The following is a 14,004-nucleotide window of genomic DNA, read 5'->3' on the forward strand; positions in this document are numbered from 1 at the left end:
CCTTTCCCCTCACTCGCTGGGAAGAATTCAGGCAACTTCCCCTTGCCAGAGTTGGTGGCAAACAGCGATCACAAGTAGGGATAGGGAAGGGCCTCCTCACTTCCCTTGTAGCCCCAGTCCATGAGGGGATGCGCACAAGAGTCCACCTTGGGGCCGTGCCTGCACAAGCTCAGTTAACGGGGCTACCAGGCCGCCACACACAGGCAGCAGCACAGCACCACAGACCCAAAGCCCACAACACCACACGAGCCGCCGCTACGGCCTTTTATGAGGCGGGAGAGGCCGACAGCAGACCACCACCCGCCCCCGACCCCGCCACAAAATGGCGGCCAGCACCGCCCCGCGGGCGACGCGCTAAGCTCCGCCTCCTGCAGCCTTCCCGCCGTCACGCGGCGGCGCGGTGTGTCCCCGCGAAGCCGCCGTAGCCGCTGCCGCCGCCTCCTCCCTCCCTCCCTGCCCGCAGCGCGCGCGGTCCGGTGCCAGGAGCGAGCGGCGCGCGCCCCCGCTGCCCGGTGCTGCCTCCCCGCCGCCATGCTGGCCGCCGCCGCGCTCCTCCGCCGCTGCGCCGTCTCTGGCCTCCGCGCCGCCGTCCGCCGGCCTGCCGGCCCTGCAGGTGAGCGGCTGCCCGCGTCCTCCCCGCCCGCCGCCGCCGCCTGCCCCGACCCCACCCTGGTTCGGCTCGGCCCCGAGGGGCCCGGCCTCGGCGGGTGGGAGGCGGCGGGGCCTAGCCGGTGGCGCCGTGTCCTTGTAATGACCCGCCGGCGTCACTCGAGGGCAGGCCGCGCCTGCGGCCTAGTGCGCGCCGCCTCTGCCGGGCCCGGCCGCTGCCCCGCTCCCGCCGCCCCCGGTGACCCCTCGCCGTCACCGGCCACGCCGCCTCCTGGGGGGCGCCGGACCCCTTCCTGGGGGCTGTAGCGGGGAGCCGGCGGCGTCCTCCCTGGGCCTCTCTCGAAGGTGACATTGACGGAGGTCGGCGGTGACCTCCGTGGCCGGGCAGCTCAGCCCCAGCCCCGGGGGGCACCGGGCCTCCCCCTGGCCCCGGGGGCGATGGGGACGGGCCAGCCATGCTCCGCTCCTGGTCTCCTCTCGCTTTCCTTATTAACGCCGTAATTAATAGGAAGAGGAAGAAAAGCAGCCACAGGCGGTGGGGTGTGAATGCTGAGCGGGGAACCAGAGCTAAAATACCAAGACTGCAGAGAAAACAGTGTCCGTGCATCTCAGTTAAATAGCTTATTAACAGAGAGTGATCACGTTTACAACACTGAGACCTGTGTGAGCCTCTCCTGTAGCACATATGAATTAAACAGTTGCCGTAGGGAGTGGATTGCTGCATTTTTTGAAAATGCAAAGTAATAAGTGGTGGTCGTTCTGTTTGCATGCAGGGATTTCTTGCATACTTTTTAAAAACCAATTTTTTAAAAAATCCATGAAAATTCCTTGCTTGCAGTGCCTTTGTACTCCTGCTGAACCCCAGCTGCTCGTAGCCCTTGCTTACGAGCAGCCTCCATGTTCTTCTTTTCCAAGGTCTTGTATTACAAACGCCCCGCTTAACACTTCTGACCCAATTCACTGTTGCTGGTGGCCTCGGGGGGTTGTGTTTCGGCAGATCTGGGTTCATCTCACGAGCCTGTGCTCTGCTGTTCTTGCTGTGGGTTTAGGTTTACATTATGCAGTGCTGCAAAATGTTCCATATGTAATGCACATGCACACCTGGGCTTGCCGTTGCCAGTCTGGCCTTTTTCAGTAGATTAATGCTCTTCTTGGTGCATGTTTTTCTTCTGTGCTGGTTAACAGGGAAAGCTGACAAATTCTGGCACTCAGGGAAGATTTAACACATGTTTGTGTAATATTAGATGATTTTAGGCTTCTCGGACTCGTGAAGCTTGCTAAGTTCTCTTGAAAATGTGCCTCTGCAAACATAGGTGTCCTTTGCCTCTTCCTTGAGTTGGGAATCTCCTCACGGATGCGCTGGCATGGTTTGACTGTTACACATGCATCGCATGTGTGACAGTGACCTTGATGGACCCCATGTGAAATGCGGGGCACTCGGTTGGCTCCTGCGGCACTTCTGCTTTGCCAGGCTGGCTCACGGGGTCTGGTCTCCAGCATATTCTGGTCCTGTATATAGATGTAAATGTTAGTATGGAATACAAAGGGTGGTAAAGAAATATAGCAGCAATTGAAAAATGCGTCTTGGAAATCCAGAGTTCAAATTCTTGTCGTCTTTTTTGTTTTTCTTCAGGATCCTTTTAGTCTAACCAAGTTGTTCCCTTGTTTAAGACTAAAGGGAATGGTTTGGTTGAGTGCTCAGTGGAAAGAAACTTTAGTTTTTCAACGTAAAGATGGCATTTGAGAACTTCAATCTAGGCTTTTCTCAAACTGAGATTTGCTGTTTCTCTGTGGGATTTGCTTTCTGTTTAGGAAAAAAGTTTTCTCCCCCAAGCAACCAGCATCTGAGGGCTTTTCAGCAGTGTGCTCCCAGTCCCTGCCTGGGGCACTGGAGCACTTACAGAGGAGTGCTCTTGCTCTGAGTTCAGCTGTGCGTGCGATTTATTGGAGAAAGCAGGGTCAAAGATCTGTTTTGGAGCTGGGGGAGGGGAGGGATAGGGAATCTTCCTACAGAACAGCAAAAGAACATTATAATTCCATCTTGGCCTATCATTTACTTTTCCCTTACCTAATTATGTAGATAAAACAAATTAAAACATTTTCATGGTTTGAGAAGTATTGCATACACCAGAATTGCAACTGAAACGTTGGACCACCTTAAATTTTGTTAAAAATCTGGATAGTGTTCTGATTGGGCTGTCATTTAGTGCAATTAAAGATATTCCTTGAAATTGTTGTGGTTTGTTCCATTATATTTTATGTAGAATTAGGATGCTGCTTTGCAGCGTGCTACTCACTGTGCTCTTCAAACTAGAAAAATATATCTGGGAAGGGGATGCAAAAATGCAACCCAGTCCAATATCTTGTGCACAGAATGCAAAATGCGTGGTTTGGGGATTTCTTTTAAACAAAACTTTGTAGTTGGTCAGCATGAGTGGTTCATGCTAGGTTAAGAAAGAAAAAGTGACTAGCTATATCTGACTTCCTCTGAAGCAGAACTTCGAACTGGCAAGGTCATATCTGGTGTATGACCTCTCTGCAAATATTAGTGGAGTGAAATTACCAGCAGGGAAAAGGAAGCAGTCTCTAGCCAGGCTGTGTTCTGCTGGTAAGGCAGCTTTCAGAGTGCTTGGACTTTGCAGGGAGGACCCAGTACAGCTCCGATGTGGGTGGAGCTGGCTGTAGCCTAGATTTTAGCTCCTTTTGGAAAACTCTTCCAACTGTTGCAGATTAAAAACCAGACCAGCAAAAAAGCAATCTGTGATGGAGTCGTGTTGAGGGAAGAAATAAGATTATAATCATATCAACCTTATTTGCCCATTGGAGTACAATCCACTTTTGTGCTTTATTAATTATTAAATATTAATGCTATTACAACCTTGAGATCCAGGAGTTTTATCTTGGATAGTCACAGAGACAGCAGTAATTTTGTTTTCTCCTTCAACTCTTCAGTAGCCTGTAATAGCTCTTGTCCCTTGTGTTCTTTGTAATTGGGCTCAGGTCATTTTGCGCAGATTCCTAAAACCACTTTGAAACAGGCCTTCATCAGCTCTGAACTTGTGGTGGAATCAAAGACCTGCAGCTCGTTGCTGTTGAGTCACCCATCATAGTGAGTCTGTTGGTTGGGAAATCTGCTTTTCCTGGATTACAAAATTGGTTATGGAGCAATTTCAGGAGTTGTCTACAGCGGGAAGTTACTCCAGAATAAACCAGCGTATTCATCTTAAGTGGATAATGGTATAACTAATAGGATATAAGGGTTTATTTCCGGAAGGAATGCCACTGAAAAACTGATTCACGTAGCTAAATTCACTGCATGGACAGTCCTGTGGTTTTGAGAAGGGTCGAATGTGGGGAACAGAACAATTGTGCTACTTAGAGTGTCTGTTAATGAAGCACGTGTATGTTAGGTTTCTCTGGCTTGCTTGCCTCTTGGAAGAGGGAAAATTCCTGTATCTTATGGAAACAGGGCTCACAGAAAAACGTCTCTTTAGGACTGGTTATACAGAATTGTTTCTCTCTTGCATTTCCTCATCTCTCTTAAGTAATCCTGCTGGGATTACTGGATCTGGGAACACTTTGGAATTCTGATGTGAAACAGAAAATGCACACATTGCCTCAACACAAACAACAGGTATTTAATAAGCTATATTAATCCAGTGCTTATCCAGGCTGAGGACTGATCTGGATTGACTGTAGTGAGTGAAATACATATTTTATGGCTTTTGGTCTCTTGATCAGGACTAAAGTACACTTATTTTCTGTTTGCTCAAAGCCTCTTCCTTTCTTTCTGCATTCAGCTGTACTGCATGCCCGCTGCTACTCTCATGGGTCACAAGAATCAGATGAAGAATTTGATGCTCGCTGGGTGACGTATTTCAACAAGCCAGATATTGACGCCTGGGAGCTCAGGAAAGGTATGTTGAATGAAAAGGGAAGAGTAACATGGAGTAAATGTAACTGCTTTGTAATAGTTTTGGGACCAGAAATAACAACTTATTTTTACTTTGCTGTTAGAGAGCAGAAATGGTGAAAACTGGGAGTTTGGTGTAGGAAAGCAATCCTGTAAATAGCCAGCTGGGACAAGGCACTATGTGAGCCTTTCTTTATCTGTTCTGAGTCATCTGGCTGCTCTGCGTGCGCCTGTGGTTGCTGTGCTGCTGTTTGCTCAGCTCTGAGCCTATCGCAGCAGGTGATGGCACCTCACCAACCCAACAAGTGGGTTGGAAGGAACCACAGCATGCAGAATGAGGGAGAGTGGAGGCACAAGGCAGTGGGAGGCTTTGTAAATTTTAGTGCCCCAGAATATGTGTTTTAACACCTGGATGGGAGGGAGAGAAATGTTTGTTCTGAGGAAAGTGTATTTGAGCTCAACTGTTGCTTAGTGAATAACCACACACGTTTTTCTTTGGACTTTGACTTAATGGCTTGGCCATAACTCACTGTAGACTGTCTGGTTGTCTTCAGTTGTTATTTTCTGTGGAGTTGCCAGTTCCTATTAAACTACCCCAATTAGAGCTTATAAATGTGTTTGCATAACAGACAGAGGGATCATTCCAGCATCACCTGGACGACTAGGTGTTGGCCTCTTCCTTTGGAAAGGAGAGGAAGGGAATAGACAGCAGCTTGAGTTCTAGTTTCATTACACCTGTAGGAGTGAAGTCATTTGGATTTCTTAATGATTCCGTAACTGATGTGCCATGGTACAGACAATAACTCCTTTTGGGAACGTGCATGAAACTGGCCCACTGGGATTTAATGAAATCCACTTAAAATCTTAATCTACAGTAGTGAGCAACAGTGAGAGGGAGAAGAGCAAAAGAAAACCCTTGGCTCTGTGGATGTCCCCCCCAAATAGCAGTGAAAATTGTAATTAGCTTCTAATGGCGACTGGTGATGTGTGTTAATGCTTAATCCTTTCATGAGGTGGAGCAAAATAATGCTCAGCAGGTTCCTTTTGATAGCATAATGAGCTGATGCCAAGTTCCTCCTGGTGTTTTTTTATATTCACAGGCATAAACACGCTTGTGGGTTATGACCTGGTTCCGGAACCAAAAATCATCGATGCAGCTCTGAGGGCATGCAGACGGTTAAATGACTTTGCCAGTGCTGTCCGTATCTTAGAAGTTGTAAAGGTGAGTGGAATGGCAGCCTAGGGTGTACCTGCTGCATTCACACTGCTGAGAGCCCAGCAGCGGAAGAGTTTTTCTTGGCTTAGTGTTAGTGGTGCAAGGGGAAACCACTATTTCCTGCTGCCAGAATCAATAGCTTCATTATGAGCACGTGCTCCGTGGCTTGAAATAATTGTTTTGAGGTAAGAGTGCTCAACAGCATGGCTTCACAAGTATAACATTCTTACTTCCATATTTTCCTTTCCTGATGCTGACTCTGGCGGGAAAGTCTTTAAGGATTTTTCTTCCCTTTTTTTTTTAATAAGCATTACTAGAAATATCTCAAGCAACGGCAGCTTACTGGCTTCTTAAAGTACTGAATACTGATCTGGCTGGGAGTAGTAACTCAGGAAGCTGCATAGGCTTGAAAAACAACATAAACCAGCATCTTGAAACCTGAGTCCAGCCTTCACTTAACAGGGAGTTAAAATGGGTGGGGATGGAGGCAGGAGTTCTTTTATTTCAGTCGTAGAAGCCAGCAGCTATGCTCTTGCAACTGTTTTTTGCCACAACTGGGGAGGACTGACGTTGGAGGTCTTTGCTGCTAGCTGTTAAATCCACTTGCTTCAAACTCTACTCCACAATCAGTTGCTTCTCAGTTTGCCATTTCTGCTTTCTGCATTCTTCTGTAGAACTGAAACTCTCTCAGTGGTTTTAGAGACGTAAGACCAATGGAAGAATCTTCATATGTTTTCCTTATCTCTTTTTCTTTTTTTTCCTGTCCTTTTGTCCCCACCATCTAGGGGACAATTCAGTTTATCAGAACCTGGGGACAAGTATATGCTCTTCCTGGAGCTCCACCTAAATATTAGTCAAGGGGTGATGTTTTTCCCCTGATTTCCAAGCAAGTTAAACTTTCTCCCAGGTCTGCCCAAAAGCTGATTTCATTTTTCCCGTTTTACTGATTGGATGTTATTTTCATTGCATTTCCTAAGGTGTAAGCGGTCTTCAGGCTGGCTTGCAAAGCATGCCTTGTTCAAGGAGCTTGGCTTGGCCTCTGGTTTTGTGTGGTGTGACACACGTCACAGGTCACATCAGCCTGGTGTTAAGTGAGGGAAGGGTGTCAAGTGTTAAGAATAATCTGCAAATCCCCCAAAAGGGGAGTTCAGCATTATTCTGGGGTGCTTTTCAGCCATGGTTGATTGGTGGGAGGACTTTCCAGTATAGCTATATGCAAGTCTTGTTTACTTGATGCACAGGTAAAGCTGGGCCGTGCTCTCCTGTCCCGCATGATCCACCCTCATGAGCAGTAGGTGGATCAGGCCAGAGACCGTTTGTGAACACACATCTTGATTGCAAACCTGGCTGGTGTACGGTGGACCTTGACAGCAGCTTGCTGTTGAAATAATGTCATTCTTTTTCATTTAGGACAAGGCAGGACCTCACAAGGAAATCTATCCTTACGTTATCCAGGAACTTAGACCAACTTTGAGTGAACTGGGAATCTCCACTCCAGAGGAACTGGGCCTGGACAAAGCATAAACCTTAGCGGTAAGGGATGCAGTCACTGCTGAGACTCTTGGCATGGGACTCCTGTACCCTAAAACTCTCCTGGCGAAGACAGAGTCCTCTTCCTTGCCTTCATGGGTCTGTGAAAGGCTGTGAAGTTCAGGCTTGTAACGTGATTCTCCAAATATCTCTATAACTACAAGTCTCCTAGAAAAGGTAGTAACCCTTTTCAAAGAAGGCTTAAAAAAAGAACAGTGCAGTTGCTTGAGAAGGGATGGGGTGGTTGGCAACTATACCCAACCTCCCAGAAATTTCTGGGTAGCAGTTGTCGAGGCAATGGGTATTGTAGCACCTTGTTGGCAGCATGTCGACCTTTGCTCCTCGTCAGCTTTTCCCACAGGAGCATTTTTAGCAAATGGCAGGATCATTTCCTCTGGAAATGCACAAACTTTCATTGTATTGTCACAGTGTAGCCAGTTTAGAAAACTGGGAGACACTAATTATTAGCTTATGCTAGAAAATGGGCCCCTGATGGTAGTCGCCCAGCAACACTGAAGTTTCTTCATGTTACACTTAAAATAGCATCTTTTTCTGTAATTAAACACTAATTTGGAGGGCCCCTTGCTTACAGAATAAACAGATCAGCTGTAGCATAGCCACAGCTTAACTGCTCTGTGCACAGAACACTCATGAGCCTCAGTAGATAATTTCAGGAGCCGTGCATGTAGTATTTCATCCTGACTGCAGTGGCCTCAAGTCTCGGAAAGCCACTTGTTTTACTGCCTTTTTAGAGCTGAACTTCTAAGTACTTTCTACACTTGAAAACAACTATAACACATTTAGATCCACATCATATATACCAGGCTCTTGTATGAACTGCAGTATATGAAGGTGGTGTTACTAAGCAGCAGCTTCTCTAGTTAACAAGGATCTGTCGTTAGGTATAGGCAAGACCTGACATGCTATAATCCCAGACTAAAATGAAGCCCTAAATGAAAGTCCTCGTGGAAGTGAAGTTATGTAAAGGCAGTCTCTTAACTCAGTTCCTTCAGGAGATGGCCGGTGTCATATTCTGGCCTTTTTTTAATATTATGCTTAGAATAGAGCTATCAGGTGTCAGACTGCAAATAGTACTTAATTCCGGATCTTTAAGTCCCTGCCCTTCTTCTTGCCCTGGGATATGAAGTTGGGAATGCAGTAATTGCATTTGGAAGCTGTCTGTGGTTAAATGGGGCTTTGAGTGTAAAAGCAAGCAATGAAAATAACATATTTGAGACCCCATGGAAACTTTGTGGAGATAACGGGCTGCTGCTTTAATGGCTTTTCTGTTCTTTTCTGTTCCAGGTGCATTACTTGAGCATTTTACGGATGCTACCTGATTGTACACAGTCGCCTGGAGACACAAATGTTAAAATATTACCTTATTTGAAATAACTTCTTCCTTTATTGAGTCACAATGTATGTGATGTGAAGTTGGACCTAATAAAGGAAAAACTGGTTTGACTGCTGTGGTAGCGGTGGCTTGTGTGATTATTTATTTTCGCTTTTACGGGGAAGAGAAAGAAACAAATGGTAGATGTGCTCTCCCAGGAGAGTACGTGTAAGAGCTTATAAATCCTTATTTGCTTGGCAAAGCGTGTGTCCCTGGCCTCGCCCGAGCACCTAGCTCCACCTTCGGGAAGGGGAAGGTGAGGACCTGCCTGGAGGGCACGGTGACCCCTCGTACGCGCGGCTTTGGGGAGGAGGAGAACGAGGACTTGCGAAACTCCCCCTGCCCTCGGAGGACTCCTTTCCCTGCGATGAGGTCGGGGCCTGGCGGAGCCTCCGGCGTGGGTGGGAGGCTCCTGTTCGCCAGGGGCACGCTCTGCCTGCCGTGCCTGCGCAGGGCTAGCAGTCTGTGCCGGGAGAGATGTTGCTCCTGCGCGGGCAGGGTTTTCACCAAAAAAAAGGGGAAAAAGCAACACTCCTTTATTTTATATTTTTTTTTTCTCCCAGAAAAGGGGAATTTTTCAGGAAAAACATGAATTCGGGCAGGGAAGCGGTTCCCCGTTGCACAGCGGGGTCACGGCAGGGGCCGTGCGCGGCGGGATGTCCCGGTGTCTGTCCCCGTGCCCGGGGGGCGCCCTGCGCATGCGTGGCGGAGACCCGCACCACCTCCCCGCCTCCCATTGGCTGGGCGCCGCCGCCGCGAGCTGCCATTGGCGGGCGGCGCGGGGGCGGGGCGGCGGGCGGCCATGGCGACGGGCGGCGGCGGAGCCGGCTCTGGTGTCGCTCCCGCTGCGAGCAGACCCGGCGGGCGGCGGGGACCGGGGGTACGTGCGGGGCTGGGGGAGTGTGTGCATGGGGGTATAGGGCTGCGGTATGCGCGTCGGGCAGTATAGGGTATGTGCATGGCGGGTGTAGGGCTGGGGTATGTGCGTGGGGGGCAGTATGGGGTATATGCATGGGGGGTGGTGTGGGGCAGTGTAGGGTATGTATGTGCATGGGGGGGGTGGTATGGGGCAGTATGGAGTACGTGCATCGGGGTGGTATAGGGCTGGGGTATATGCATAGGGGGCAGTATGGGATATGTGCGTCATGGGTATAGGGCTGGGGTGTGTGCATGGGGCAGTATATGGCTGGGGCATATGCACAGAGGAGCAATATAGGGGTAGAGTGTGTGCATTTGGCTGTGAGGGGGTATACGCGTGGAGGCAGAGTGTAGGGTAGGGGCAGTGTAAAAGCGGAGCGTTGCAGGGGGCTGTGCAGGGAGGGGTATAGCACGTACGGAGGGGTATAGCACGTACAGAGAGGTGTAGCACATAGGGAGGGATACGGGGTGCGGGCAGAAGTTTGCTGCCTGCCCAGTTAACCCCGCTGGCTCGGGTGGCCCCAGCTCCCTGCGCATGGAGTTATTCCCGCGTGTAAGGCTCTGCCCTGCTAATTCCGGTTTAAGGCACTGAGGCTAATCCTGGTTGTGCTGTCCGATCACCACCCCAGGTCCTCTGCGTTGTTTCTTCGTTAACTGTTTCCTCTAAGCCCCCGTCCCTCCTGCACCGATTCTCTGCTCATTTTCTGACTGTTCCTCCATTTTCTTTATTAGTTATTATATTTGTAGAACTTTTTTTCTGCCTGTTGTCATTTAGCAGTGCTGGCTCTCCTTGGCAATAAATGCCTTACAGATGGGGGAGGCTTTTCCTTAAAGCCCTGACTCTCAGACCTGATTATATGACACTGCTTTCGTTTTAATGATGTAGTTTTATTACTGCATGGGGAGAAGCTTGAAAGGCTCAAAACCTGCGTGGAAATTAAAGTATCTTTATATTTTATTTGATGAACCTGCTAGTTAAATCTCCTCTATCGCATCATGTCCTGAGTATTATTGGAGTTAGACTTGCAAATAAAATGCCGGTTGCCATGTGCGCTTTTAATTTAGCATTGCCATTCCCAAATAATCCCTTCATCTGCTAATAGATGTGCTTATTCCTTTTCCTCTTCCTCCTCCGGCCGCAGCACAGGACTGGGGAGGAGGATCTGTCCCCTCCCAGCTCTCCCCAGCAGACGTGGTGGCAGATTTCCCCGCTGATGTTGAGATCCCAAGAATGACCAGATACTCTGAGATGACTCTGGTTTACTTCATCCCCTTAGAGAGATGCTACTAAATTTGCTTCTTTCCCTTTTTTTACCTGATTTGGGCTGAAAACAAGAGGCTGAACAAGCCGACGGATGCGGTGGAGAAAAGGGGACCGTACATCATGAGCAAGCCTCCCTCCATTCACGCCAAGCTCCGTAAGTGATGCTCGGTGTTGTCCCAGGGCCTCTGCCGGGATTCGGGGAGTCATCTGCGCCTCTTGCCCAGGGCAGGAGCGACCAAAAGCCTTCCTATTACTTGGTGGGATAAAACTGTAAAAAAATACACCATAAAAACCCCTAGGTGCTGCCTATGGAAAAGCACTGCGATGCTCCCATGCTCTCCCTAGGACCCACCTGCAATGCCCGCCCCGCCCCCTCCCCCCAAAAAAGATTCTTGGGGAGTGCTTGGGTATTTTTAGCTCTGCCCCTGTGCTTGGCTTTCAGAGAGGCAACGTGAGCTGGCAAAGGCAGCGCTGCGAAGGCAGGGGCTGCTGGGGGGACCCACACCGCACCAGCCGAAGCCGGCGGCTAAAAGGTCTGATCCCGTTTTAATTTTCCTGAGTTGTATTTTTCACATTCCTTGAGGAGACTGGGAAACTTGGAGATTAAAAAATGAGTTTGGGACTTTAGTCTGCTGGCTCTGTTGTGGCCAGCAAGCATCCGATATAATAAAAGATAGCACTTTTCCTGCAAAAGTTAGGAGTTGCTGTAGCAGGGGCCATGCTCCTCCTTCTCTTTGTTTTGGGCATGGTTTGGTGTTACAGATTTAATCGGGTAGCCTAGAGCTTAGATGGAGTTTATTCTTAGCTGATGGTGGTCCTGGACAATGTCTGGGTGGGAAGGGACATTCAGGACTGGGATTCCTGCCCTGGCTCCTCAGTCCGTCAGCTCTGTGGCTGCATTTCCACATCAAAATGTCTTATGGGCTCGTTCCTCTGCTTTCCAGCAGGTCAGTGAAGTTTAACAAGGGCTACACGGCACTCAGCCAGATGGCGGATGAAAACCTGGTTTCCCTCGATTCGGACAGGTGGGGACTGGGTGAATATCCCAGGATTTTGGGTGGGGGGTGTTGCAGGCTCAGAGCTGGCTTTTTTTTTGGGATTGATTTTCCTTGTCACTTGTAGTGCATCCCTAATTGCACTGGGCACTTCTCAGCAGCAAAACACTCCTGTTGTCCCAAATTTAACAAATTCAACAAATCCCTTGGGGTTATGCTGCCGGCTCCCTTTTTCCCCCCACCGAGATTCCCTTGTCTGTATCCCAAGCAAAAACACTGCTTCCCAGCTGGCTCTGATCATTTCCTTCTTCTCTTAGTGACGGGGAGCTGGGATCCAGATGTTCCTCGGGCTACTCCTCCGCCGAGGCAAGTTTGACCCTGATGGTGCGGTCCCCGCGGGTTCCCTCGCTCCCGTAGCACCTCAGGGTCTGTATAGGGGCTGAAATGAAGCATCACACTATGGCATGTGTCCATCCCTCAGAGCTCTGCTTTGCAAACTGCTGCCTCTGCTGCCCGATACATTGAAGCCATACATAAATCTCCCTTTTGCAAGCCCCAGCTGGCTGTCACTGCTTCACCCTTTGCACCTAAAGCATCGTCTACCCCCAGACCCTGCAGCGGGGCAGCTGAAGAGCTCCATCATACAAGGGTGTTACAGCCCACGGGGTGTTTTGGGGTGCATGGGGTGTGTGTTGGGGTGCTGCAGCCCAGGAAAAGCTCTTTGGTCTTTTGCTTTTGTCTTCTCTGCTCTGGTTGTGCTGCTTCTCCCCATGCAAAGGCACTGGAGGGAGGATGCGATCCCTTCTTGCTCACAGCCCTACACTTTGCAAGCCCTGGGACCTAGATTTTAGCCAAACTGGGACTAATTTTAACCAGCTCTGCCTCCTTTGTTCCCCTCCCAGCAGGTGAACCAGGACCTCAGCCGGCAGCTGCTGCAAGATGGGTACCATCTCGACGAGGTCCCCGATGACGAAGACCTGGATCTCATCCCCCCAAAACCCATCGCCTCCTCTTCTTGCCCCTGTTGTTTCGGAGAAAATCTGTCCTGTGTCATCCAGTAGACGCTGCTCGGCCAGGGCCGTGCAAGAACAGGTCAAAAGCCAGCACTTTCTTTGTCCTGTGGGATGGCTGTTGGTGTCCGTGTCCCATGCTGGGATGGTGACACAAGGACTGAATGATGCTGTGATGCTGCTTGTGGTGAGCAGCAGCAGCCAACCAGCCCCAAAGGACTTTTCCTTACATGCAGCAATATCAGGGAGAGGTGGCACGGTGATGTTTAGGTGGCCTGGATGGGACCTGTTGCCTGGCTGGGGTGGGAAGGGAGGAGAGGCAGAGCCCAGGCACCTCCATGGGGGTATAAAGGGAAGGAATTGGGAGGTGCAGCAGCAAATGCTCTTCGGTTTGCCTGACCTCCCCTTTTCCTCCTTTAATTGGCCACGTTGAAGATTAGGACCTGGCCCTGGACACGGGTTGCCCTCCCCAGCCCTCCCTAATGAAGAGGTGGTTGATGGTGGGGTCAAACTCCCGTGGTGTGGGGCCGGGCTGGGCAGCCCCGAGACATTTTCCTATTTATTTTTGCTTTAGTCACCCCTCCTCCCTGGCAGGCCGAGGCCAAGGCAGTGAGGTTGGGGTCAGCTAGCAGAGAGCTGCTTCATTTACCTATCTCGTGCTGCTTGCAATGAATTGCTGCCAGGTTCCCTCCTCCCAAAGCCTGGACTGATCTGAACCAAAGACTGCAGCTCCGATGGAGAAGAGAAGATGGGGGGAACCCAACGGAGCGGACTGGGGCAGGCTGCTGAGCCTGCAGTGTCTGCATTTGTTCTGTCCACCAGTATCTACCGCTCGGGCTGGGACCTCCCCGCTTTCTGCCTCTCGAGGGATCTGTTAAGTTCTGGGTTTGGAGCTAATGGCTTGTTCCAGTTCTCCCCAAAGCTGCTTTGATGGAGGTGAGGGGCAGCTGAGACCCCCCCATGCCAGCTCTGCACAGCTCCTTTTGGGTGCAGATTTGTGGTGGCTGGGGAGTCTACCTGCTGTGAACCTTAAAAGCTGCCTTAAATCATGGTCCTGCTCTACTACATAGAGGACAATCAGCTTCTTATAAAGAAACCTTATTTAGATATTTCGTGTCTAGAGACTTGAACTGTTTTGTTTTAGGGGTTTTTTTTT

The 14,004-nt window shown here is 49.8% G+C and overlaps 2 protein-coding genes across 8 annotated transcripts; both read left to right on the forward strand.

Annotated features, from left to right (window-relative positions):
- The first annotated feature begins 380 nt into the window (after positions 1–380).
- Positions 381–8,743, forward strand: COX5A (cytochrome c oxidase subunit 5A). Its single transcript, XM_072871175.1, has 5 exons — positions 381–613; positions 4,410–4,526; positions 5,623–5,744; positions 7,149–7,271; positions 8,574–8,743. Exons 1-4 carry the CDS (start codon positions 532–534, stop codon positions 7,260–7,262), a joined length of 435 nt encoding a protein of 144 aa, XP_072727276.1. The 5' UTR covers positions 381–531; the 3' UTR covers positions 7,263–7,271; positions 8,574–8,743.
- A 717-nt stretch (positions 8,744–9,460) lies between these two features.
- Positions 9,461–13,955, forward strand: FAM219B (family with sequence similarity 219 member B). 7 transcript variants are annotated; one of them, XM_072869489.1, is made up of 6 exons: positions 9,461–9,541; positions 10,916–10,997; positions 11,286–11,376; positions 11,788–11,868; positions 12,156–12,204; positions 12,741–13,955. In XM_072869489.1, exons 1-6 carry the CDS (start codon positions 9,464–9,466, stop codon positions 12,897–12,899), a joined length of 540 nt encoding a protein of 179 aa, XP_072725590.1. In that variant the 5' UTR covers positions 9,461–9,463; the 3' UTR covers positions 12,900–13,955. The 7 variants fall into 7 exon arrangements, with proteins under 7 accessions (XP_072725590.1, XP_072725592.1, XP_072725591.1 ...); XM_072869491.1 differs by having other exon boundaries at positions 12,744–13,955; XM_072869490.1 differs by having other exon boundaries at positions 11,791–11,868.
- Positions 13,956–14,004: the final 49 nt, after the last annotated feature.

The sequence above is a fragment of the Ciconia boyciana genome, chromosome 8 (assembly GCF_034638445.1).
Source record: "Ciconia boyciana chromosome 8, ASM3463844v1, whole genome shotgun sequence".
In the NCBI taxonomy this organism is placed as follows: Eukaryota; Metazoa; Chordata; class Aves; order Ciconiiformes; family Ciconiidae; genus Ciconia; species Ciconia boyciana.

Coding starts and splice junctions, on each gene's coding strand:
- COX5A (XM_072871175.1), top strand. CDS start 532: ATGCTGGCCGCCGCCGCGCTCCTCCGCCGCTGCGCCGTCTCTGGCCTC. Junction 614..4,409: donor CCGGCCTGCCGGCCCTGCAG/GTGAGCGGCTGC, acceptor TTCTGCATTCAG/CTGTACTGCATGCCCGCTGC. Junction 4,527..5,622: donor CGCCTGGGAGCTCAGGAAAG/GTATGTTGAATG, acceptor TTATATTCACAG/GCATAAACACGCTTGTGGGT.
- FAM219B (XM_072869489.1), top strand. CDS start 9,464: ATGGCGACGGGCGGCGGCGGAGCCGGCTCTGGTGTCGCTCCCGCTGCG. Junction 10,998..11,285: donor CTCCATTCACGCCAAGCTCC/GTAAGTGATGCT, acceptor CTTGGCTTTCAG/AGAGGCAACGTGAGCTGGCA. Junction 12,205..12,740: donor CGGGCTACTCCTCCGCCGAG/GCAAGTTTGACC, acceptor TTCCCCTCCCAG/CAGGTGAACCAGGACCTCAG.